Source organism: Sander lucioperca, chromosome 15 (genome assembly GCF_008315115.2).
Source record: "Sander lucioperca isolate FBNREF2018 chromosome 15, SLUC_FBN_1.2, whole genome shotgun sequence".
Taxonomy (NCBI): domain Eukaryota; kingdom Metazoa; phylum Chordata; class Actinopteri; order Perciformes; family Percidae; genus Sander; species Sander lucioperca.
In genome coordinates, this window is record NC_050187.1 from 11,756,753 (window position 1) to 11,778,638 (window position 21,886).

At 40.9% G+C, this 21,886-nt stretch overlaps 2 protein-coding genes across 10 annotated transcripts in view; one reads left to right on the top strand and one right to left on the bottom strand.

The window, feature by feature from the left end:
- Positions 1-1,203: 1,203 nt before the first annotated feature.
- On the top strand, positions 1,204-18,009 carry kiaa1841 (KIAA1841 ortholog). 5 transcript variants are annotated; one of them, XM_031284132.2, is made up of 21 exons: positions 1,204-2,272; positions 3,216-3,367; positions 3,520-3,691; positions 4,541-4,640; positions 4,922-5,160; positions 5,388-5,446; positions 5,879-6,039; positions 6,575-6,661; positions 6,830-6,940; positions 7,111-7,234; positions 7,332-7,484; positions 9,253-9,395; positions 11,485-11,581; positions 11,679-11,711; positions 11,905-12,004; positions 15,431-15,516; positions 16,182-16,210; positions 16,390-16,463; positions 16,641-16,729; positions 16,929-17,011; positions 17,162-18,009. In XM_031284132.2, the coding sequence occupies exons 2-21, from the start codon at positions 3,218-3,220 to the stop codon at positions 17,205-17,207; spliced, it is 2,136 nt and encodes a 711-aa protein (XP_031139992.1). In that variant the 5' UTR covers positions 1,204-2,272; positions 3,216-3,217; the 3' UTR covers positions 17,208-18,009. The 5 variants fall into 5 exon arrangements, with proteins under 5 accessions (XP_031139992.1, XP_031139993.1, XP_031139990.1 ...); XM_031284130.2 differs by having other exon boundaries at positions 1,207-2,272; positions 16,936-17,011; XM_031284131.2 differs by having other exon boundaries at positions 1,207-2,272; positions 4,544-4,640; positions 16,936-17,011.
- A 1,730-nt stretch (positions 18,010-19,739) lies between these two features.
- xpo1b (exportin 1 (CRM1 homolog, yeast) b) overlaps positions 19,740-21,886 on the bottom strand; it is a 29,077-nt gene continuing 26,930 nt past the window's right edge. For 3 of the 5 annotated variants that reach the window (XM_035992165.1, XM_035992166.1, XM_035992167.1), the window contains one exon: positions 19,740-21,247. In XM_035992165.1, coding sequence (XP_035848058.1) covers positions 21,101-21,247 — 147 coding nt within the window. In that variant the 3' untranslated portion in view covers positions 19,740-21,100. The remainder of the gene's footprint in view (positions 21,248-21,886) is intronic. The other 2 variants (XM_031284110.2, XM_031284111.2) reach the window with 1 other exon arrangement.

Sequence of the window (21,886 nt, forward strand, 5' to 3'; positions counted from 1 at the left end):
CCCCATAGATTCTCTATGGGGTTCAGGTCAGGCGAGTTTGCTGGCCAATCAAGCACAGTAATCCCATGGTCATTGAACCAGGTTTGAACCAGTGTGGGCAGGACTGGTGCCAAGTCCTGCTGGAAAATGAAGTCAGCATCTCCATAAAGCTTGTCTGCTGAAGGAAGCATGAAGTGCTCTAAAATGTCCTGGTAGATGGCTGCATTGACTCTGGACTTAATAAAAGCACAGTGGACCAACACCAGCAGATGACATGACTCCCCAAATCAACACAGACTGTGGAAACTTCACACTGGACTTCAAGCATCTTGGATTGTGTGCCTCTCCATTCTTCCTCCAGACTCTGGGACCTTGGTTTCCAAATGAGATGCAAAATTTGCTCTCATCAGAAAAGAGGACTTTGGACCACTGAGCAGGTAAGATGTAAGCCCAGGTAAGATGCTTCTGACGTTGTTTGTTGTTCAGGAGCGGGTTGACAAGCCCATGTCCAGGATCCGTCTGTGTGTGGTAGCTCTTCATGCAGTAACTCCAGCCTCAGTCCACTCCTTGTGAAGCTCCCCCACATTTTTGAATGGCCTTTTCCTGACAATCCTCTCCAGGCTGCGGTCATTCCTGCTGCTTGTGCACCTTTTTCTTCCACACTTTTCCCTTCCACTTAAATGTCTCTTAATGTGCTTTGATACAGCACTTTGAGAACATCCAACTTCTTTTGCAATTACCTTTTGAGGCTTTCCGTCCTTGTGGAGGGTGTCAATGATGGTTTTCTGCACAACTGTCAGGTCAGCAGTCTTCCCCATAATTGTGAATTCTACTGAACCAGACTGAGAGACCATTTAAAGGCTCAGGAACCTTTTGCAGGTGTTTTGGAGTAATTAGCTGATTAGAGTGTGACACTTTGAGCCTACAATATTGAACCTTTTCACAATATTCTAATTTTCTGAGATTTTGAATTTTGGGGTTTTCATAAGCTGAGCCATAATCATCAAAATTATAACAAATAAAGGCTTGAAATATTTCGCTTTGCATGTAATGAGTCTATATAATGTATTAGTTTCACCTTTTAAGTTGAATTACTGAAATAAATGAACTTTTGCATGATATTCTAATTTTCCGAGTTTCACATGTAGGCTAGACCGCTAAGCACAATACCAGGGGCTCTCATAAGTGGAATGCAGCCATCATTAATGGTTTTGAATACACCTGTGCTTTTCCTACTATGACATGTCAACATGTTTGCCGTTTAAAAGGTCTATACAGTAGGTTTAATGAGTAGGAGCAGGGTTTTCACATCAGTAACATCTCAAGTTACGAGCAAAACTTAAGGCCAAGAGATCTTATTTTTTTTTGTTTTAGGTTTTAATGGGGTAACGTTATTTTTAGTATTTTATTTTTGTTCAGGTAACTTTATTTAGTTTTCTAAAAAGTAGGACTGACGGCAGAAACACTTCAGCCGCTGTCTCTAAGCAACAGGACGCCTAACCTGCTGCAGTGCGACAACTGGGACGAGTCAGCAGATATCTACCGACGGAATTTACCAACAGTTTTTATTTCTCCACATTATTTTAGGACCTGTCCGCTGAGTTTGCATTTTGACAGCGCAGCCTGTCGATATCATTTTTCTGTGCTACTGGGCTTAAAAGTTTACAAACGAAGATAGCTAAGTAGCCACTTGACGTTAGCTAGCTAGCTGATATGCTTGCAGAGTGAAGCTAATGATGCCTTCATGGACTGTAGTTGTCGGTGCAGTTGGGCTTAAAGGTATTATTGACCTTGGACATAGTAGGCCTACTTTGACAAAAGATACTTAACTCATGGTCTACTTTGTCTTTAATTGCTAAAGGCTCGACCGCATAACGTGAGCTACTTCACTCAGAGGACAAAGCAAACCTTGCCTACTTCGATTAAAGCAAGCACATTTGTTAATGGGATGTTTTACCGTACAAGTTATCCTGACATTCCATGACTAATTTGAAGAAAATAGCAACACCCACCAACAACGGGGCAATACTATGCGGCTGACTCACGTACATACTGTATATCCGTATACGGGCTGACTGCATCACTGGTGTCGTGTCGAGTTGTTGGCTAGGCGTTCCTTAAGTACCTGAAGGCAGCAGATACACTGTCTCTCAAAGCTAGCATTAGCAATAGCTGCAGTTAGCCGGTAGGAGGACCGCAGCATCAGCATCATCCATACACAATGACATAAAACGGGCACCCGCTTGGTTGACTGTACGAGACGACGGGGAAGAACAACTCCGACACCAGAGAAGTATGTCAACGATATCTCATTATTCTTGCTGTTTGAATTATGTGTACAGAACTATCTGTATATAATCTGACCTAAAAGCATCTGATAATGCAGCAGGAGGAGGACAGAGTGACTCGGCCTGCGCTAGCATCGCTACTCTACTGACACTACTAAGTTTCTCTATGGTCTACCATGGATTTATGCCATAAGCCGGTATCAACAAATGGATGTAAAATGAACAAATCCTCGACCTTATCTTTGGCTGCTAACATTATCTCAGAGTAAAGCTCTGCATTCCCTCCAGGATGTTATGACCTGTGATGTGTTTATGTGGTAGACAATTATAGAAACTTTGCTTTCTAGTAAATGACGCATAAACATTACACAGACATCTTCACCAAACACAATCCTTTACAAGTCTATTCATATACAATTTAGACCGACTAACGTTATTTATTTTGATGTATGGAAAAAAGTATGTAAATTTGCCTTTTGAAGGATAATGTTATAATTTATATATATTTTTATGGCTAACGTTTATAAAAACTGGCCAGACTGAAGAGTGATTACCCTCTACTAGCTACATTCTCAGCTGTGACTGCAATACCTCATATTTCGTACTATTTTGTGTATGGATTCAAGTGCTGTCATACCGATTTCATCTAAGATGATAAAGTCATTTATAATTTAGATTAGGGCTGCGACTAACTATTCATTTTTATTATTGATGTGGTGCATATTTTCTCGATTAAACAACTTACCGCTGGGCCTATAAAATGGTTAAAAACAATTGCCCATCAAAATTTCGTTAAACCCATTTCTTTTGCCCGACCAACAGTCCAATTCATTTTCTGTTGAAAATTTTAGCTCTAATTTGGATATCATGATCCAGCAGATTTGCAGCAAATGTAGACATTCATTGTTAACTCTCTGTCTTTTGTTTCTCATCTCTCTGCCTCTGTAGAAATGAGCCGCTTCTGCTCGGACAACAACAACTTTCCCTATGACAACAACGTCCTGGTTTTGGACATGGTGCTGGGCTCTCTGTGGGGAGTGCCCCAGCCCATAAACTGGGACAATGTAGCCAAGCTAGTTCCAGGATTCACTCCCAAGGAGGTAACTGGAATGCTGGGTAACTATGATGCTTCCATCCATCCATCCACCGCTCTATTTGTCCAATCCCATCCATCAGTCATTGCATGGTTTAGTAACATTAGGCCTGGCTTGTTGATAATAAATAATACTGTGGCACTGATGTGATCTTCCAGTGTGCCCATCGATTTGAGGAGCTGAAGAGCACAGGGGGATTTCCTCATGTGGACAACCAATGTAATGCCCTGACAGAAGGAAGCCCCTCCCCTTCAGACGGCCTGACCACACTGCTGGACACCGGGGAGGTGGTGGAGACAGGAAGCAGCCAGAGCAGCAGCAAAGTTACAGGTCAGTTAGTGCCATTCTGAGTAGTACAGATAACAGATATTTTAGCGTACTGTTTAGCTGTAAGAGTTTGCTCCAGCCAGTGAGCAGTGATTGGTTTTGGCTCGACTGTTTTCAACATGGGGGTCGGGTCACAAACGTTCTCATTTTACAGCTAAACAGTACACTCAAATATGACCTGAAAACATTTGAGGACTTCACACAGTCATTGACACTGCCTGAGAGACTCCTCCACTCTGATTGGTTGTTTTCCTTCGCGGTGAAATCTTGCAAATGCCATTATGAGCACTAGGGGGAGGCAGAGGAACATGATTTCTTCCATAGACATTATATCTGTCTCATCTAGTACTGTCAGGATATAGTGAAAGTTTTAGCAAATATGACAAAAACTTATTTTTTATAAAAGTTACTTACTGCAGCTTTAAATTTCATTCTGTGTAGTATTTCTCATGGGAATTTCCCCTCACATGTTTGCTTTTATCCACTGCTGTACTTACTTGCTGCTCTGTGAGAAGAGCTAACACTGTAGCAATGATAAAGTGTTTGATTAGTATTTTTGTAGGCTCATTGACATTAAATGTACTGTTGCTGCGAAAGGTCTTATAAGAGCGGCATATGTTTGTCCATGTTCAGGTGGAGGAGTGCATTCAGTACTGCCACAAGCACATGAGCGCCATCTAAAAATGTTCTCAGGCTAGCAAACATGGACTGCTGGAACAAGCCAATATTTTAGAGCAGTACAATGCTTAAAATATATGTCAGTGCCAAAAAAAAAAGTGTAGCTGTTGTATTGATGGTTACTGTTTGATAACTGGATTTAAAGTATATTTAATTTTTTTCTGCTGCTGTCAGCATGCTCTAAATCTACGCCCACAAGAAGGGTTGGTGCTGTGGAGAAGAAAGAGAGAAGGGTCTCTGCAGAGGAGGATGACAAACCTCAGAAGCCACGAGAGTAAGTATTAAGAGCTCATCCTCAGTCTTTACAAAGTGCTGATTCCAATAGCAGTGAACCCAAGTTCACAAAAATTCACATTGATTTCTTACACACACGCATGCACATGCTCTATCTTTAAATGATACTCCACTTCATATTAAAATCCTTTCAGTAGGAATTACTCACACCCTGTGGACTTTAAAGGCAGCTATACAATATTTAGCAGTGAGTTTTACTGTCAGGTAAGTTTTTTCTTGTTTTGTTTTTTCAAATTATGGATTTGAACTTTTTTCCTACAGTCCCAACATGGTCATCCATGTGTGTGACGAGACCAAGAATCTGAAGCAGGACTTCACGTGTCCCAGAGAGCTTCTAGTTAAAGAGATGCATTACTTCGCCGAGTATTTGTCTGTGGACCCGCAGAGGTGGGAGGAGGTGGACATCTCCGTTCACTGTGACGTACAGATCTTTGACTGGCTCATGAACTACGTCAGGAGGAACTCTGCAGGGGAGGGAAACAAGGACAAACCCCGCCTCGGTAAATCTCTGGGCAAACTGTTAACAAACAATAATAATAAATATCACATTCTTACACATAGGAACGCCTGAGCTGTAACTTACCTGTTTGTGTAAATCCGTGGATGTTGCTCCATTTCTTGGTCACTAAACGTGGCGTGTGATTGGTGTTTCACTGGCTGTGTGTTCTGTGTTGTTTGCTGGTTGTGGGGTTTGCTTGGTTGGTTATGTGGTGTTTGTCGGTTACAGAGCCCAGCAATGTGATCTCAATCCTGATCTCCTCCGAGTTCTTGAAGATGGATACGTTAGTAAGTGTTGTGACGTGCGACGCCATGTGTGGTGATGTGCTTCGGGCCTTTTGTTTTTCAAATGTAAAAAAAAAATACTATTGTCATGTAGCCTGGCAATAACATATTCCCAAGAATATCTACCAGCAGCTTGAAAATGTGTTTTAGAACTGATCATTTCTACTCTCTCCTAGTCCAGGAAAAACAAGAGGCCTATATATAGATTGTGACCTTTGGCCATTGTTAAGCTGATGTTGCATGAATGTTAAAAGTGTAGATGTTCTTTTGCCTTCAAGAGTTATTTAGACAGAGCTAACACTGTAGCAATATTGCAGTATATTGCTGTGTCTGATAAAGTAGTGTTTGATTACTATTTATGTAAGATCATTGACATTTAATGTACTGTTGCTGTGAAAGGTCTTATAAGAGCGGTATATGTTTGTCTATGTTCAGGTGGAGGAGTGCATCCAGTACTGCCACAAGCACATGAGCGCAATCGTGGCTACGCCCTGCAACATGAACTGCATCAACAGCAACTTAGCGACACGCATCGCCGAACTCTTCAACCACAACGAGGCCGACGACATCAGGGACAAAAAAGACAAGTTCAAAAGGTAACGAGACTAGGGCTGCACAATTGATCGCAATTTAATCAAAATCGCAATATGGACTAGTGCAATATCCAAATCGCAGGGATGGCGCAATATTTGTTGAAGGCAAAATATGTGTCAAACCACTCTGAATTAAGTTTTGTGGTGCTGCAGAGACGTCCCAGCCTACAAATCGTATCCAACAGACTAAAGAAAGCATCTTTGTTTGGTACAGATCCTCGCAAAAATCACATTATAATCATTTTCATTTTTATTTTATTTTAATATTTTGTAATGAAAATGAGACTAATGATAATCAAAAATAATCGCAATTAGATATTATCCTCATATCGTGCAGCCCTAAACGAGATGCAGAATATTGGTGTTTGGATTTTTATTACAAGTCGTTTCTCGAAGCATCTTGGATGAATGTGATGTGAGGTGAATGTGATGAATCTTGTTATAGAGATATCTATCTCTATGATAATAGGTCATAACATCAAATTGCAAAAACAGCCAATGCTAGGAATTTCTTTTTTATTTTATTTCTCCCTCAAAGCAAATTGTTTCAGAAGAAAATTGAGCGTCTCTTCGATCCCAACTACCAGAGCAGAGATTCACCAGGAAACGCCTCGACTCTCTACAGGTGAGTAGCAGCAGCTGGAGCCTCTGAGTTTCTCCAAGCAGTTACAGTACCTACCTCACTGCTTAGCAACAGCGTGTGTGAGTTCATAAGCAATTTTTCTCTTACCTTGATATTTGTTCTCTTATTGGTGTCAGTCTCACTATTTGTCATATGTGTGTTTAATCCCAGGTGTGGTCTGTGCCATAAGCTGCTGACCAAAGACACAGAGAGAAAGATTTCTTGTGTTCCAGGGAAAATCAACATAGATGCTCGCGGAGAGATCATTTATACACACACTAGGTATTATAGTTTATTGTTCCCACACGTGTAAAGATTCACGTACCTGTACCTGTAGTTCCTGTATTTGTTTAGCTGTCAGAAATATACTATTTTACCTTTTAAGGGCTAATCTCTTGATCACTGTGTGTGTGTGTGTGTGTGTGTGTGTGTGTGTGTGTGTACGTTTGCAGACAGAAGAGCTGGGATGTGCATGAGTACATCACGGGTCTGTATGAGGAACTCAAGTCCTGGGTCCTGGTCTACTGGAGAATCTGGGGTACCATCAACTACCTCACTTGCTTCCGATGCCAACAGGTGTGTGTTTGTGTATTCATGTAAGGTTATGTATTTAGTAGTAGTAATGTTGATACTATAAACCTAAGCACTAAAGAATTTCTCTGTGTGTGTGTAGGTGTTTGTGTGTGCAGAGCTAACCCATTGCAAGTACCACCAAGACAGTGTGCTGTACCCTGGAATGGATACTGAGAAAGGCTGGCATGGTGCAGGAATCTACCCCTGCTGCAATCAGAGGGTTCTCCGTTTTGACCCCTCTGGTATGCCCAAGGTATGGACAAACACACACACACACACACACACACACACACACACACACTATACACTACCGGTCAAAAATTTGGGGTAGAAATTTCCATTCCACTCCATTATAGACAGAATACCAGCTGAGATCAGTTGCATTGTTTTTTTAACCAGGGCAGCAGTTTTTAGATTACATTATGTGCTTACATGATTGCAAAAGGGTTCTCCAATGTTTTCTCAGTTAGCCTTTTAAAATGATATCAGATTAGTAAACAGAATGTGACTTTGGAACATTGGATGAATGGTTGCTGATAATGGCCAATGTAGATATTGCATGAAAGATCAGCCACTTTTTTCACAGTCAAGAACCCTTTTGCAATAATGTAATCTAAAAACTGCTGCCGTGGTTAAAAAAAACAATGCAACTGATCTCAGCTGGTATTCTGTCTGTAATGGAGTGGAATGTAAATTTCTAAGTGACCCCAAACTTTTGACCGGTAGTGTATGTGTACTAATTGCCACGCTGAAGAGTTTAAAAAGAGGACCTAAATACAGGAGACCAGTCAGAATAAAAAGAGAGCTTTAACAACAAAAGACAAAAAGACAAGAAATACTAAACACTGGAGAAGTAAGCACTCGGAAAAATAACACCGGGATCCAGAAACTAAAGCAGAGAATCCAACACTGAAACAGGAGAACACCAAGACTAATATACATAAGGAAAGGAGGGTGGTAACAAGGAACAGGTAAAAACACATCAGGGCAGGGCAGACAATCACAACACACAAGGCAGGAAGTAAAACAAAAGATGAAGATGAGAAGAATCTACAAAATAAAACAGGAAATAAAACCCAGGACCATGACACAAATGTTCTATTTATTGCACCGTTATAACCACTCTTAACCAAAACTAATCTTGGTTCAACAGTAACTAATTCATATTTAGCATGCTTCACATTCTCTTTACTTTGGTTAGTAAAACAGGTGGATTATAGATAATGGCTGCTCAGTAATGCTTATTATGCTTGAACCATTATGTGTAAAAATCCTCTACTTGGCTTGTAAAGAAGTGCAGATAAGTAATCTGTTTAGAGTGCCGTCCCACTGCATGCTGGGACTGACCCCTGTTATCCTCTGTGGCTACAGATGAATAAATGTAGCTCACAGATAACAAAGACATCCACACGAGCTAAACTGCAGCACAAAGAGACTGATGCCCATGTAACCTATTTTTTATAAAGTGCATCATGTGATCATTTGCTCTTTCTTTTAAAGATTATTTTTGGGCCTTGTAGGCCTTTATTTGACAGGACAGCTGAAGACATGAAAGGGGAGAGAGGGGGAATGACATGCAGCAAAGGGCCGAGGTCAGAGTTGAACCCGGCACTGCTGCGTTGAGGACTAAACCTCTATATATATATATATATATATATATATATATGTACGCCTGCTCTACCAACTGAGCTATCTGGCGCCTCATTTGCTCTTTTATAGTTATTTCTCAGTGAGGTAGTATTTAATATATATAATATATATATTTAATATATATAACTACTGCTAGATTTTTTTTCTAGTTTCCTTGGTAGGCAAGACAAAGAGAGTGTAAAACAAAGAAAGGAAAGCAGAGGATATTCTAAAGTGAATGTAGGAGTTAATTCAGTACATTGCTTGTTAGTTTGTCTTTAATGTCACCTGACCGACGACCCCAATACTAAGTCTACTGTGCATGCATTTGTGGCTGAGAGACATTTCAAGCTGCGTGTCAAAGCTTCAGGAAATCCTGTTTGTGTGTTCAGGGCTGTAAGATGCGAGACCACATAGTGAACGTACCTGATGAAGAGAATTGTGATGAGGTAACCTCAGCCCAGACCAGAGTCCTAAATGACCTGCTGCTGCACAGAGACGCTGTGTGTTTGTCCAACACACCACCTGCAGACGGGTGAGCATGAGTGTGTGTGTGTGTCTGTTAGCCGACATTTTACAGGAGCACTTGTTTAGGGCTGGGTATCGTTCAAACATTTTCAATACCGGTACTGGTACCGATAACTTCGATACCGGTTCCTAAGCGTTACTTTTTTTCGATAACAATTTCATAAAACAAAAAGAAATTACAACATTACACATTACGGCACAAACGTGAGCCCTGTCTCTGTGCGTAAGGTGGAGTTTTTCCTGCGGGTCTCTACGATGTGTAACGTAGAGTTGAGCCGGATACTCGGCTGAAACGAGTATCCGGTACGGATAAAGCACTTTTGCCGAGTACGAGTATTATACGAGTAATACAAGTCAATATCTGTGCTCGGATTGAATAAAAATCCTCATTGGGTAGTTGACTGTGTCTGCGTTCTGTGATAGGCTAGTCGTCACAGCGCCCCTCCCCTACATACATACAGATTTATTGTGTTGCTGTGTCCCGCACTGCTCACTTACACAGAACAGCTCTCTCTGTCTCTGTCTCTCCCTCAGTCACTCAGGTTCGCGGGTCTTTTCCGTTAACGTTAGGGTTTCTTCAGCTTCAGGTTTGTTTTTTACTTCGGTTTGTAGTACTTACTTATTAACCAGTAGAGTTCTGGTAAACGTGGGGTTTGTTCAGACGTGGTGCTTGGCGTTGCGTCTCTGCCTGTCGGAGATTTTTTTTCTTTTTTAAACCGTCAGCTGGCTCTAAACAGATCTGAAAAACAGCGTCGGACTATTTGATCCGTAGAACACAGTCCCCCCCGCCCCCCTCTCTCTCTTTCTCTCTCTCTCTCTCTCTCTGTCTCTCTCTTACTCACTCACACACACTCACACACACACATACCTGGTGTGGAAATAAAAAAAATAAAAAAGAACCAAAAAAAAAAAAAAAGTGTGATTTTATGATCACACTGATCATAAAAAAATTAAAAGTTAAAAAAAGAAAGTTATGTTGAGTATGAAAACTCTTGTTCATTACATTTTACTTCATAATTGCAACCGCATGTGTTGTATTCATTGTTGCAAAACTTGTTCTGTATATAGTTTGTTTGTTATCGTGATCAAAACCATTGATCTGAAGCTCAATGTCATGTAAATAGTTTTCTAATCAGCAATAAATATAACAATTTCTGATCAACCCATATCAATTGCATGCTTAAAATAACATACCGGTTAAAGCCATGTTCCCATTTCAAGACAACCCGACCCACTTCCGGGTTAAATCCCGCCCACTTCCGGGTTAGGCCCGCCCAGTCCGAGTACAGATACAGATACAGATAATTCATATGGTTAACAGATACAGATAAAGATACAGATAATGCTGTACTCGCTCATCCCTAGTGTAACATTAGACAGCCAATCACAAACATGATTAGATCTTGGTAAAAGCATGCTGCGTGCTTATTGGCTCACTGACGCTGATGACCGTAGCGGCAGCAAATGTAATTTGCAGCCAGGGGGTCTAGCAACTCTCCGTTGGCTTGCGATCTGGAAAAACCAAACTCTGGCCGGGCCAGTCACATCGTGTATAGAGTCGGTGGGCGGGCTTATGGCTGCTGCTGCTGGTAACAGCGGTCTTTCGAATCGGCTTTGGCTGCGACTCTGGAAGACTTGGAGTTAAGCTTTTCTTTGAGAAAAGAACAAAGAACGGCACTGAAGTCATTCTTAAAAAAGGAAGATGTGTTCGGAGTTTTGCCGACCGGATACGGCAAAAGTTTAATCTATCAACTAGCTTCGCTACCTTCTTTGTTGCTCTGCTTGGTTGTAGCGCTATCCTATTGTGTGCAGAGAGAATTTGAAAGACAACCGTTTATCCCACCCCTCGGATTGAGCCCTGCCAATGGTGAGTTCCCAGACCCAACATCTTGATGTGGGTCTGGCTTGTCAGGCTAGAGATTTACTCCTTTGGTATTGAATTTGGCTATTGAATGACGAGGCATTTTTCGATACTCGATACTTTAAAGGGAATTCAGTCGGTGCCTAAAAAGTATTGAATTTGGCACCCAGCCCTACACTTGTTATAAAAAGGTTCCGATAAAATTCAATTCTTTGTGTGTTGGTATGTGTGTTAGTACTGAGGAGAGTCCCTCCAGTGCAGAAAAGGTTCCGGACTGTGATGTTCTCATGGAGCCGACACTGCTCGGCCCTCTGAGAGGAGACGGCAGCACTGTGAGTCTCTCTCTTTCTCTGTCTGATGCTTCTTTCTTCTACCAGCATGTCATTTTTCTGGTTCTGACTTCAACTACTTTTCTTTTTTTTCGACCAGTTTTCCTTTTTGAAAAACTGGAGTCTGCAATTGGTAGGACGTTCCCCTAATTTCCTTCCTTACGTCTGCTTGTATATTCTGCTACTAATCATTTTGTTAGCCGTCTGTCTCCACAATTACAAACACACCTCCGAGTGCTTTTACTGAGATCTTTTGTTAGATTAAAGTCATTGTCATCAAGCAGCTGAGTAGCAATGTCTAAAATGTGTGATTTTCACCCTTCCAGAGGCAGCAGTCTCTCCTGTCGGAGGATGAGGAGTACACCACGGGGTCAGAGGTCACCGAGGATGAGGTGGGGGACGAAGAGGAGCAGTCCAAGAAACAAGGTAGGGGAGCTTTTTTTTTTTTTTTTTTAGCTTTTTTGTGACACATCACAGCTGGATCACAGTGGCAGCTGTTGTTTTCTATGCCTGTGCTGCTGTGTGGCCTTCGCCATCAGACAGAAATAATGAGTCATGTTTGTGGTAATCGCTTTCCATGTGGTTGGCTTTGATTTGAGCCACACTTACAGGGCTGCAACACATACATTAGTTAGGGAATGATCTGTGGACAATATTGATTTTCATTAATTAATTAATTCATTAATTTTGGGGGACAGTTTGCCCCCAAAATCAAAAAGACATATTTTTCCTCTTAGGAAAAAGTTCAGTATTTATGGAATGGACCACCGGAGGAAAATAGGGGAGGGTCATGTCTTTTTATTTGTTGTTGAGGGGAGGGTCATCCAACATTTTTTAGTCCGGGCGGGGGGGGACCCAACTTTTTTATTCATGAAAAGAGCAAAATTTCAAAGTGGCTTGTTTGGTGCATATTTATTCATGTAGCGCTCAGTCTCGGCCCCCTAGCAGATGGGTCTGACCTCTCTGGGGGGGGGGGCTGAAACAGGTAATTGCATTGTTTAAAAAATGAGTGGAATAATTACATCTGGCATGACCAGATATTTTATAAATATTTTAAATAACACAAAACAACTAAATGGTGATAGGTAATACATCTGATTTCATATACTGCTTTAGTAAACAAATTATTACCTGGCTGACGATGGGAGCAGCAGGACGCAAAAAACGAAAGTTACTGTTACACTATCTGGACATCTTGCCGTGCCAACCTTGCAATAAAGGTTTCCTAAATGCCACGTATATAAATGTGATGTCAGCTTAATTGGTTGTGGGTTTTGTGTAGATTTGGACTTTTATACGTTTATTCCACTTTGTTTAAACGGCGAAGTGGAGAGGCCTCGTTCACCTGTTTGGAGCTGGCTGGTGAATGTGACGCTCGTATCGGCCTTGCTGGATACACCGTATCATTTACCTTTTTGTAGATCTACTGATCGCTGTGGATTACTTTTTTTCCGTGTCATTGGATTACGGCAAAATACGGATCTTTTTTCTCAACGTGTTTTAACGTTTTATGGTGAGTTTGGAGAGGCATCTCAACAGACTGTAGGTCCAACACTGATTGTTCACTGTTACATTTTAGTTGAATTTAAGCGTCTGTCTATTGAGTTCCAAAACAGCCGTGCCGCGATTGGATTTCATAAGGGCGAATTGTTAAATTGTTACAATGTAACTTAAAATCTGCTTTAAAAATAAACATATGTGTTTTGGAATATAATGTTCAGCTTCAATACTAGTTTACTAGAGGAGTAACTTAGTATTTGAAGTAATGCAGTAATGCATTAAGTGCATTTAGTTTCCATGCTTATTGTGTTTCCACAACAATGTTAGTGAGTAAATCTACTGAAATGGCCACCACACCATAACAGAGGAGTGTGATGTGTAAGATGAGAATGCAGAGGTTAACACCTGTACGTCATAGCTGTAAAAATCAAATGGTATATGTACTTCTTTGCTAAGTGCAAACTTGCATGCAAGGGGAGGGTCATGCTTCTTTTTCAAATCATTTTGGAGGGTCATAGGAAAATTATTACTGATGAGGGGAGTCTTTTTAGGTTAGAGGCCACAAAACTCCTCCGGTGGCCCCTTAATTAAATAATGAACAGTCCCTTACTATTTTCTTTCTACCAAACTACACCTGCCAACTGTATCAGCACACAGAAGGAGGTTGAGTTTTTCAAATGTATGTTTTTGGCGCTTCGACCACCATCTAGTTGAGTCAGTGCTACTACCAAACAGCTTGTGTCTTCATTAGTAATAGTAACAGTTAAAGGACAAATCCAAGCAAAATGAACCTAGAGGTTAATAACACATGGGATTTGTTTTCATGCTAATCGAATGTGACCAGTTTTAGTGCAAACTGCTAATTAGCTTATAACGCTAGTCTTCGGGGCAGAGGGTAAAGTAAAAAGAAATCGCTATTTCTATACCACTAACAAGGCTCAAAATAGCACCACACTTCCATCAGTCGAATGATGAACGCCGTGCTTGAGCTATGTTACACGGCGTTCGTCTTTCGACTGGTCATGACTGTTTTCCCAAGATGGCACCCGACTGTATACGTGAACGGTACTGTCTTCATAAACTATCTTTTTAATAAACTGTCTGTACACTTACAAAGTTCTCAATGCTTCGGTTTACATGTAGGGACCCTCATTATGCTACCGTGGAAGTGTTGGACTATTTTGAGTCTTGTTAGTGGTATAGAAATAGCGATTTCATTTTACTTTACCAGTGCCCCGACGACTACCTTTATAAGCTAATTAGCGGTTTGTCTAAACTGGTCACATTCGATTAGCATGAAAACAAATCCCAGAGAACGGTGAACTCGGTACGTTATTAACCCCTAGGTTCAGTTTGCGCCGGAATTGTCCTTTAATAGGAGAAACTGTTGAAAATATTAAACTATGATGATAAGTCTGTGATGCGTGAAGTTGTGGAAATAGAGCAGGTGCACTGCTTGTCTGTCTGAAAGAAAGAAATAATGGATATATATTCATGTCATTAAAATGCTGTTGCCTGGTTTAATTTACAGGCTCCTAACTCTTCTCGCCATTACTATTATAACAACATTGTCTTGTATTGGCAGTTTAATTGCAGTTGATATGGTTAATTATGTATATAATCACCAAAACGTTTGGAGCAGTGGACGGTGATAGAAAGTCATAACAGTTATTACTGTAGTGATGCCGTCAGGTAATAGGTGATAGGGTGATACAAATTCCAATTCCTATTTCTGACAATTTTATTAATATCATAACAGTGATATATGGATACGTTGATGACGGGTTTTTTTTTTATAATCATACATTTAATATACTTCTATCTATCTATTATACTCTCCCTTGTGTATTATTTCTTTAAGCAAACAATCATTTGCAGTTTGTCATGTTATCTGAAGAATTAGAGTAAAACATCACGTCATTTTTCGTCACTCCTTGACTCCTTTAATCATGTAACATACGACGCCTTCAGGTTGTCGTTTACTGTGACTAACCACCCCATAATAAATGGCATGTTTATTTTCTATGATGTGTTTCAGTGAATCAGTTCCTTTAACCCTTGTGCTGCTGGATGCAGCTTCCCTTCAACGCTGAGTCACTGTTGTGGTTTAAATGATAAAAGTAAAATGAGGACACGACATTTTTCTTTATTGATAGCACATCACCACTGTTCCTACCTCACTGTGCATTTTCATTACGTCTGTTTTTTAAAAAAAAACGTTACCATTTCATTGTTAGTTTCAGCCCTTTCTAAAGATGGGACATAAAACAGAACACCCTTCGGCCAGCAGGTGGCGTCAGATGCCCTCAGCATATTCGTCATGTTGTTTTTGTTTTGTTCTTCTGTTTCCAGCTGCTAAGAAGGCCAAGAAGATCCACAGACCTCTGAAAAAACAAATATCCTCTCCAAACTTCCAGCGCAAAGACAAAGCAGAGAAAGTGAGTCATTCATATTCAATTTAAATTCCTCTCTGTGGAGCAAAATACTGCCGACTGCAACGTGAAAATCTAAAAGATGTGTGTTTTTTGGTTTTGTTTTGGTCTTATGGTACGATACAGTGTAAAGCTGCAGCATAGTAAATGCTGTACTGTAGCATAATACACCCTGCTTCATCAATAGCAGCAGGGTGTACTTCATACAAATAATGGAGATGTCTGAAATATAGATTAGATATAGATACTATAGGGACTTTGCTTTATTTTTGATGCATAGATGGAGTTGGGGTACACACACTAGAAGTGTACCATTTGTTTATTCAAGCGAATATAATTCAGCTTCCATGACTTTGTACACACAGTGACTCTAAATATTGCATTACTACTTTACTGCAAAACATCTGCTTAAAGAGACAGTTCTTGTACACTGTTTATTAATGGCTTCCATTAGCTGTTGTAGATTGAACCAGACATCCTGTAGTCTGTTTTTACACTGTTCACTTCTTTATTTTTTACAGTTACATTACATTTAGAGACGTGTTAACTGTACATTTGTTAGTAACTGTATTCCTACTCAAATAACACAGTACGGTACAGATTTACTGGTCAACTGTAACTTTAAAACTTGCATCGTCTGTGGTTTCTAAATCTGATTATCTTTCCCTCAGTCCCAGTCCAGGGACAACACACCTTTCATGTGAGTTAATCTGCAAACACAAGTTCCTTTACAAAATCCTCCGACTCATGCTTACATATTTCTGTATTAAAGTATCACATGAGGATGGAAGTGTGTTTATGCTCAGCTTTGATGTTTTTAAAGAAATCTTAAATGTTGTTTAACTGAACTTTTGGGTGCCCGTGGTGTGTGTTTTGTAGAGTGAGTGTCCAGAAAAATAAGTGGGACAGTTCTCGCTCCATGCGATACAACCAGGACGCTCAGAGGGAAGAAGGTAAAAGAGAACTGAATGTTGTTAATACTTTCCTATTTTTAGGCCTATCAAGTATGCTGAGTCTTAGATATGCTCTTACTTTTGTCTTTTATTCTTACTTTTTTTTTTTTTTTGAAAGTTAACATTAAGTTCTGTCTCGCTGTGTTTTTATTCTCTACTTTTGTCTTTATGAACCAGACCAGCGCCGCATGGTGGAGGTCATCGGCTACCTGACTAAGATGAGGTTTGGAGACCAGGAACAGAGCAAATCTAAGGATTCCAAAGAGGCAAGTGTCTGTTCATATACATGCCAACTGTTATTTAGTATCAGGATGTTGGAAATGTAATGAAATGAAATGATTGGTGTTGAGCTGTCAAGCTCTGCTGTCCTAGTTTTTGCAGCTGCCTGATGTCGGATTGTTTTTGTTCTGGACAATTTGTGTGTGTGTGCGCATGTGTGTGTGTGTCTGTGTGCTGTTGCTGCAGCCTACAGGAGGAATCTACTCCAGACTCGAAGCGCAATTTAAGAGTGCCTCTCAAGCCAGACAGAGTTCAGAAAAGACACCCAGGTACTCTTTATATACACACACACACACACCGCATGCATGCACACACACACACACACACACACACACACACACACACACACACACACACACACACACACACACACACACACAGCAATCATCATTATCATCACTAATTGTCCATTTTTGCAGGTCTAAAATACGCTATGCTCAGATCCGGACAACAGAAAGGACTTGATGGGGAAAAGGCCACTGAGCCGTCAAAGAAACGAGTATGAACACTGATGAAGAGCTCATCAAGACCCGTCAGTACAAGAGGAAGAGGCGAGATCCTTCTGTGAGGGCTCAGTATAAGAAAATAACCTCCTACTGGCAGCCCCTCTAGCACGGCCACTACTTATAACTCAGCTGTGGACTCTTCTCCTCACCCCTTGGTAGTCCTGTTCCCTCCCTCTGTGCTTAACTCAGGTGACTATGTATCGATCACCATCAACCGCACCCTCTGTCACTCAGCTAGCTACTTATTTGTGGTCTGTTCTTGAAAAACAAGATCTCTGGATCCGGCATAGCTCATAGGAAATGCACTTGAACTGAACAACCTCTCAGTATGTCTTTAGGATTTAGTTTTGGAGCTAGACAAGTTTGGGATTTCTACAACATGAGAAATGCTAGTTGTCATTTTACCTGCAGATCTGTATTATTTGGGTCCAGTAAATTCCACACGCACGGAAGACTAAAAAGTTTCAGAGAGAGATAAGTGATGCTAAAGACCGGATAGGAAATTAAAAGTTTACTGCTTCAACACCGTTCAGCTTGTTTCGGTTAAACTGCCGATCACCGTACATCAGTACATTAAACTAACTCTGTATTAGCATTCCTAGTCTTCTGTGGTGAAGCCCAGCCGTCTGGGTGAGACAGATGCTACACTTATTTACAAATGTTCCCCCCAGTTCTGGTAGACATATAGGTCATTCCTATCTGTATTGGAATGTGACTGCACTGTACAACACTGGGACCAATAAAACATGAATGACACTGAACTCTGCCTGTTTGAGTTATTTTTTCCCCATTTCTCTCCACTGGGTGGCAGTATATCACCTTGGGGGAGTTACTACAGCTCAATCAACTTTGCCCCAGTTTGACTACAACCTGTCAACCCTGCTCCGATTTACTGCCAGATGATATCAAAGAATTCAATGGGGGTAAAATAAAATGTTAATGAAAACACGGTTTTATACTCTATTTTCTTGCCCGAAAGACTAAAAGAAGCCTGTTCATTTAGTAGAAACAGTGTGAAAGTCCTGGGCAGAGGGCTGGTATGTGTCACTGGGTAGATGGTCAACCACCCCTCTCTGTTTGAGAGCCACTGACCAGTGGGTGTGCTAACCTGGCACTTCCTGTCTAATGTACTCACAGGGGTATTAATAGCCCTGCCTGCCTACAGCGTAGATGCAGAGCAGGGCATAAGGAGGCGGAGAGCGGGCATTTCTTTGGGTAGGTGGTGGGTGGGCGGGGGCTACCCCAGCTGTTGCCTCTTCTCCTCGATAGCGGATGCCGAGAATGGCTGAAGATCTGGGTCAGGGAGGGAGGCAGAGAGAGAGAGGGGGGGGGGGTCCTGTTACAGCCAGACTGAATTATGGTCCCAGAGAGATGTTCAGATATGAAAGCACCAAAGCATATGCATCATATGAACCAGCATCAAATTACCAGAAGAGATGATGACTCCACAAAAAGCACTCAAAAATGAAATTGTATCACTGATATCAGCAAAAGCCTTCCTTTACAGGGGTGTTGGGACATGCCGCCATAATACCAGAGTGGCCACTGTTGAAGGTTTTGAAATAAAACACCAAGACCCACAGCTGACCTACTCAACCCCCAACAAAATGAAGTACTGAGTTGAAGCAGAATTTTAAGTCTCATAGTGAGAATCCATCAGCTTCTTCTCTGGTTGCATCAGAGCTGACAGGTTCCGTCAGATAAGTGTTTCAACTTACAGTTGCAGGGCGTCATCATAACCTTTAATGGAATACCAGCATGTTAACAGGGATTAGTGGCAGGGTTGGTTTACCCTGCACCAACCTTGGCCAAAGAGGTCTGAGCGGAAATGGCCTAATGCCACAGGAATACTGCATGCATGACAGATGGCATCCATCATCATCATCTACCTTTCCTTTTAGGATTTATGTGGGAGTGTGTAAGAGAAGTGGGTGAGCTCAGGTCACAACCGTCCAGGTGAGAGTCTAGATCAACATTTGTCACTGTACTGGGAGCAGGATTGCACTGTACATGGGGTCGCTTTCATTAACCCCTGACTAGTCATTTTACAGATGGCTGTCAGAGGAAGCTACATACTAAACAATACAAATATACAGTAAGCTTTTCCTACAGGTTCACTCTCCATTAATGTGGAGATATGCCTAAAATATAAAGTGGAATGTTATTTTATTTTTTTATTTTTAAATCTGAGGACAAAAATGCCACATTGTCAGGCTGCCTGCCAACATGTTATCAGTTCACCTAGTCCAAACTTTCAGACTGCAGGGTTTTGACTTTCATTTCATAGAACAGTAAAGTGTAAACTAGTCTGCTTAAATATTCTTAAAATTCCATATCCTCTTCCTCTCTCATTCACAGTGAAGCTCAAACATCCAAGTGAAGTAGCAAGTAGCATAATGTGGGGCTTTAACATTTTCAGTAAGTACGAAAAATAATATCAGTTCCTATAAAATGGGTCTCTGTTGTGGAATGAAGAAATCTGAGCAAAGGCAGGGTTATAAAATTCGCAACTTTAATCAGTTCAAAAAGTTCACAACAAATGTAACACCTTTAGAAGGGAAATTTGTCATTAGAGATTGGGTACTTATTTGGATTTATACATTCTTTACCTAATTAAACTCGTGGCAATTCATTTGCTCTCTGGACAAAAAGCCGTTTGTTTTATTTGGACAGAACTCAAACAGGTACAACTGAAAAAAAATGCAAAAATACAAAATTAAATGTAAACCCAGTTTTTATTTTTTATTTTGCTAAAGGTAGTGTCTTGAAGCACTACTGCATGGTAAACAATCTAAATTAGTACAATTCAAAATCTCAAAAGCCATCTGAGTTAAACAGGAGTTGTTATAAAGATGCAACCAACTAAGAACCCATAAATACCTCCGCCACTTCCTTAAAACATCCCATTAATGAAGGCTCACAAATGAGCAACAATCCTCTTAGAGGAAAACAAAACGCTGATGTCGACTAGGCGACAGCACACACGCACACACACCCACAACAAAAAGAAACAATAGAATAAAAAGGAGGAAAAAAAAAAATGTTCCCATGGTATTAAAGATGCTATACAATTGGGATGATATGCACATATTCGGTTTTGCTTTCCCTAAAAAACTCCTGTCGCCAGCAGCCATGCGCTTTTTTTTTTTAAGGTGAAGCAGAACTCCTCATGAGCAACCGATGTGGATACATGAAGCAGTATCTCTCGGCCTTCATTCATTATCCGTTAGATTCACATTCTCCCACAATGCCGTGGGGGGCACCAAACAAGCGGTGCGTGTGCCACTAAATGACCACCTCCTGTCTGTCACACCACAGGTCCAGAAGCCTCTATGCGGACTTGACACATATGCCAGTTTTCACAAAAACCCTGCTCAGACTGTATATATAATATATTTATATATAAACAATTATATGGGAAGAGGGAAGAACTGGGAGAAAGAGAACATGGGAGGTGGAGGGAACAGAACAAAAACAAGATGGTTAAGTTGTCTAATCGTTACAACCTCATCATGCAGGTCTTGGGATGGGCCAGAGACCAACGAAACATACGCTTAGATTAACAGTTCTGGAAAGATATTACACAAAAAGTCTCCATAGAAAACGCAGATTATGTAAAAAGGGCCACAGGGTGACGCGGTAATCATTTACATATTATTGGCATTGTTTTGGTCAACAAACATCCAATGGGACGGCCTGCTCTGCAGAAGGTGAGCGGCCTCCCGCCACACTCACGTGCCTCTCTTGGGTTTTGTTGCGTTTGCTGTGGTTAGGGTTTATTTGTTTGTTTGTTTGTTTGTTTGTTTGTTTGTTTGTTGTTGGGAGTACTGTACAGTTTGGTGGAGCTGGTGCTCAGTCACACATCTCCTCAGGGATCTCGTGAGGGTTGAGGATGCCCGGGACTGACATCTGGATCTTGTGTTTCTCTTCCTGGGCCTGACGAAGTGACGCCTCCCTCTCCTCCAGGAACAGGTCTGTGGTGTCCTCGCCTGCAAACTCCTGGAACAGCAGCACAAAACAGGGAAACACGGCGGTTAGCGCTTTAAAAAGCCACATGCCACCTCTACCAATGCATTTTCTACATCCACTGATCCTTGTGTGGGATCACGACTGAAGCTCAAACTAAAGATTATTTTCATTATCAATTCATTTTACAATTAACTGATTAGTCTCTTTTAGTCTGAACGAAGTAAACTTCCCAGAGCCCAAGGTGACATCGAACTGACCAAATCTTGAATGAACTTACGATTTGAACCCGAGAGAAAAGCAACAAACTGTAAATGTTCAGCAATTTTGCTTTATAAATGAAAAATAATTAATCGATTAGCTAAATTGTTGACAATAATTTAATCTGTTGATCCCAAAATCGATTTAACTAACTAATTACTTTGATCCTGACAACATCTCAAAAGATCAGTTGTATCTCTAATTTCAAGATTATAGTCTGGAAAATAACCGTAATAAAAATAATTCAATGAGCCTAACAGCTGAAAAGTGGACCAATCTGTAGACTAGAATACAGGGCGCACGTCACTGTCACTGTCATACACAGTTTTATTCCAACAATAAGCTGGCACAGCAGCCACAGACCTTCCATATACTTAGCAGAACAACCTGACCATGCAGGAAAATGTTATT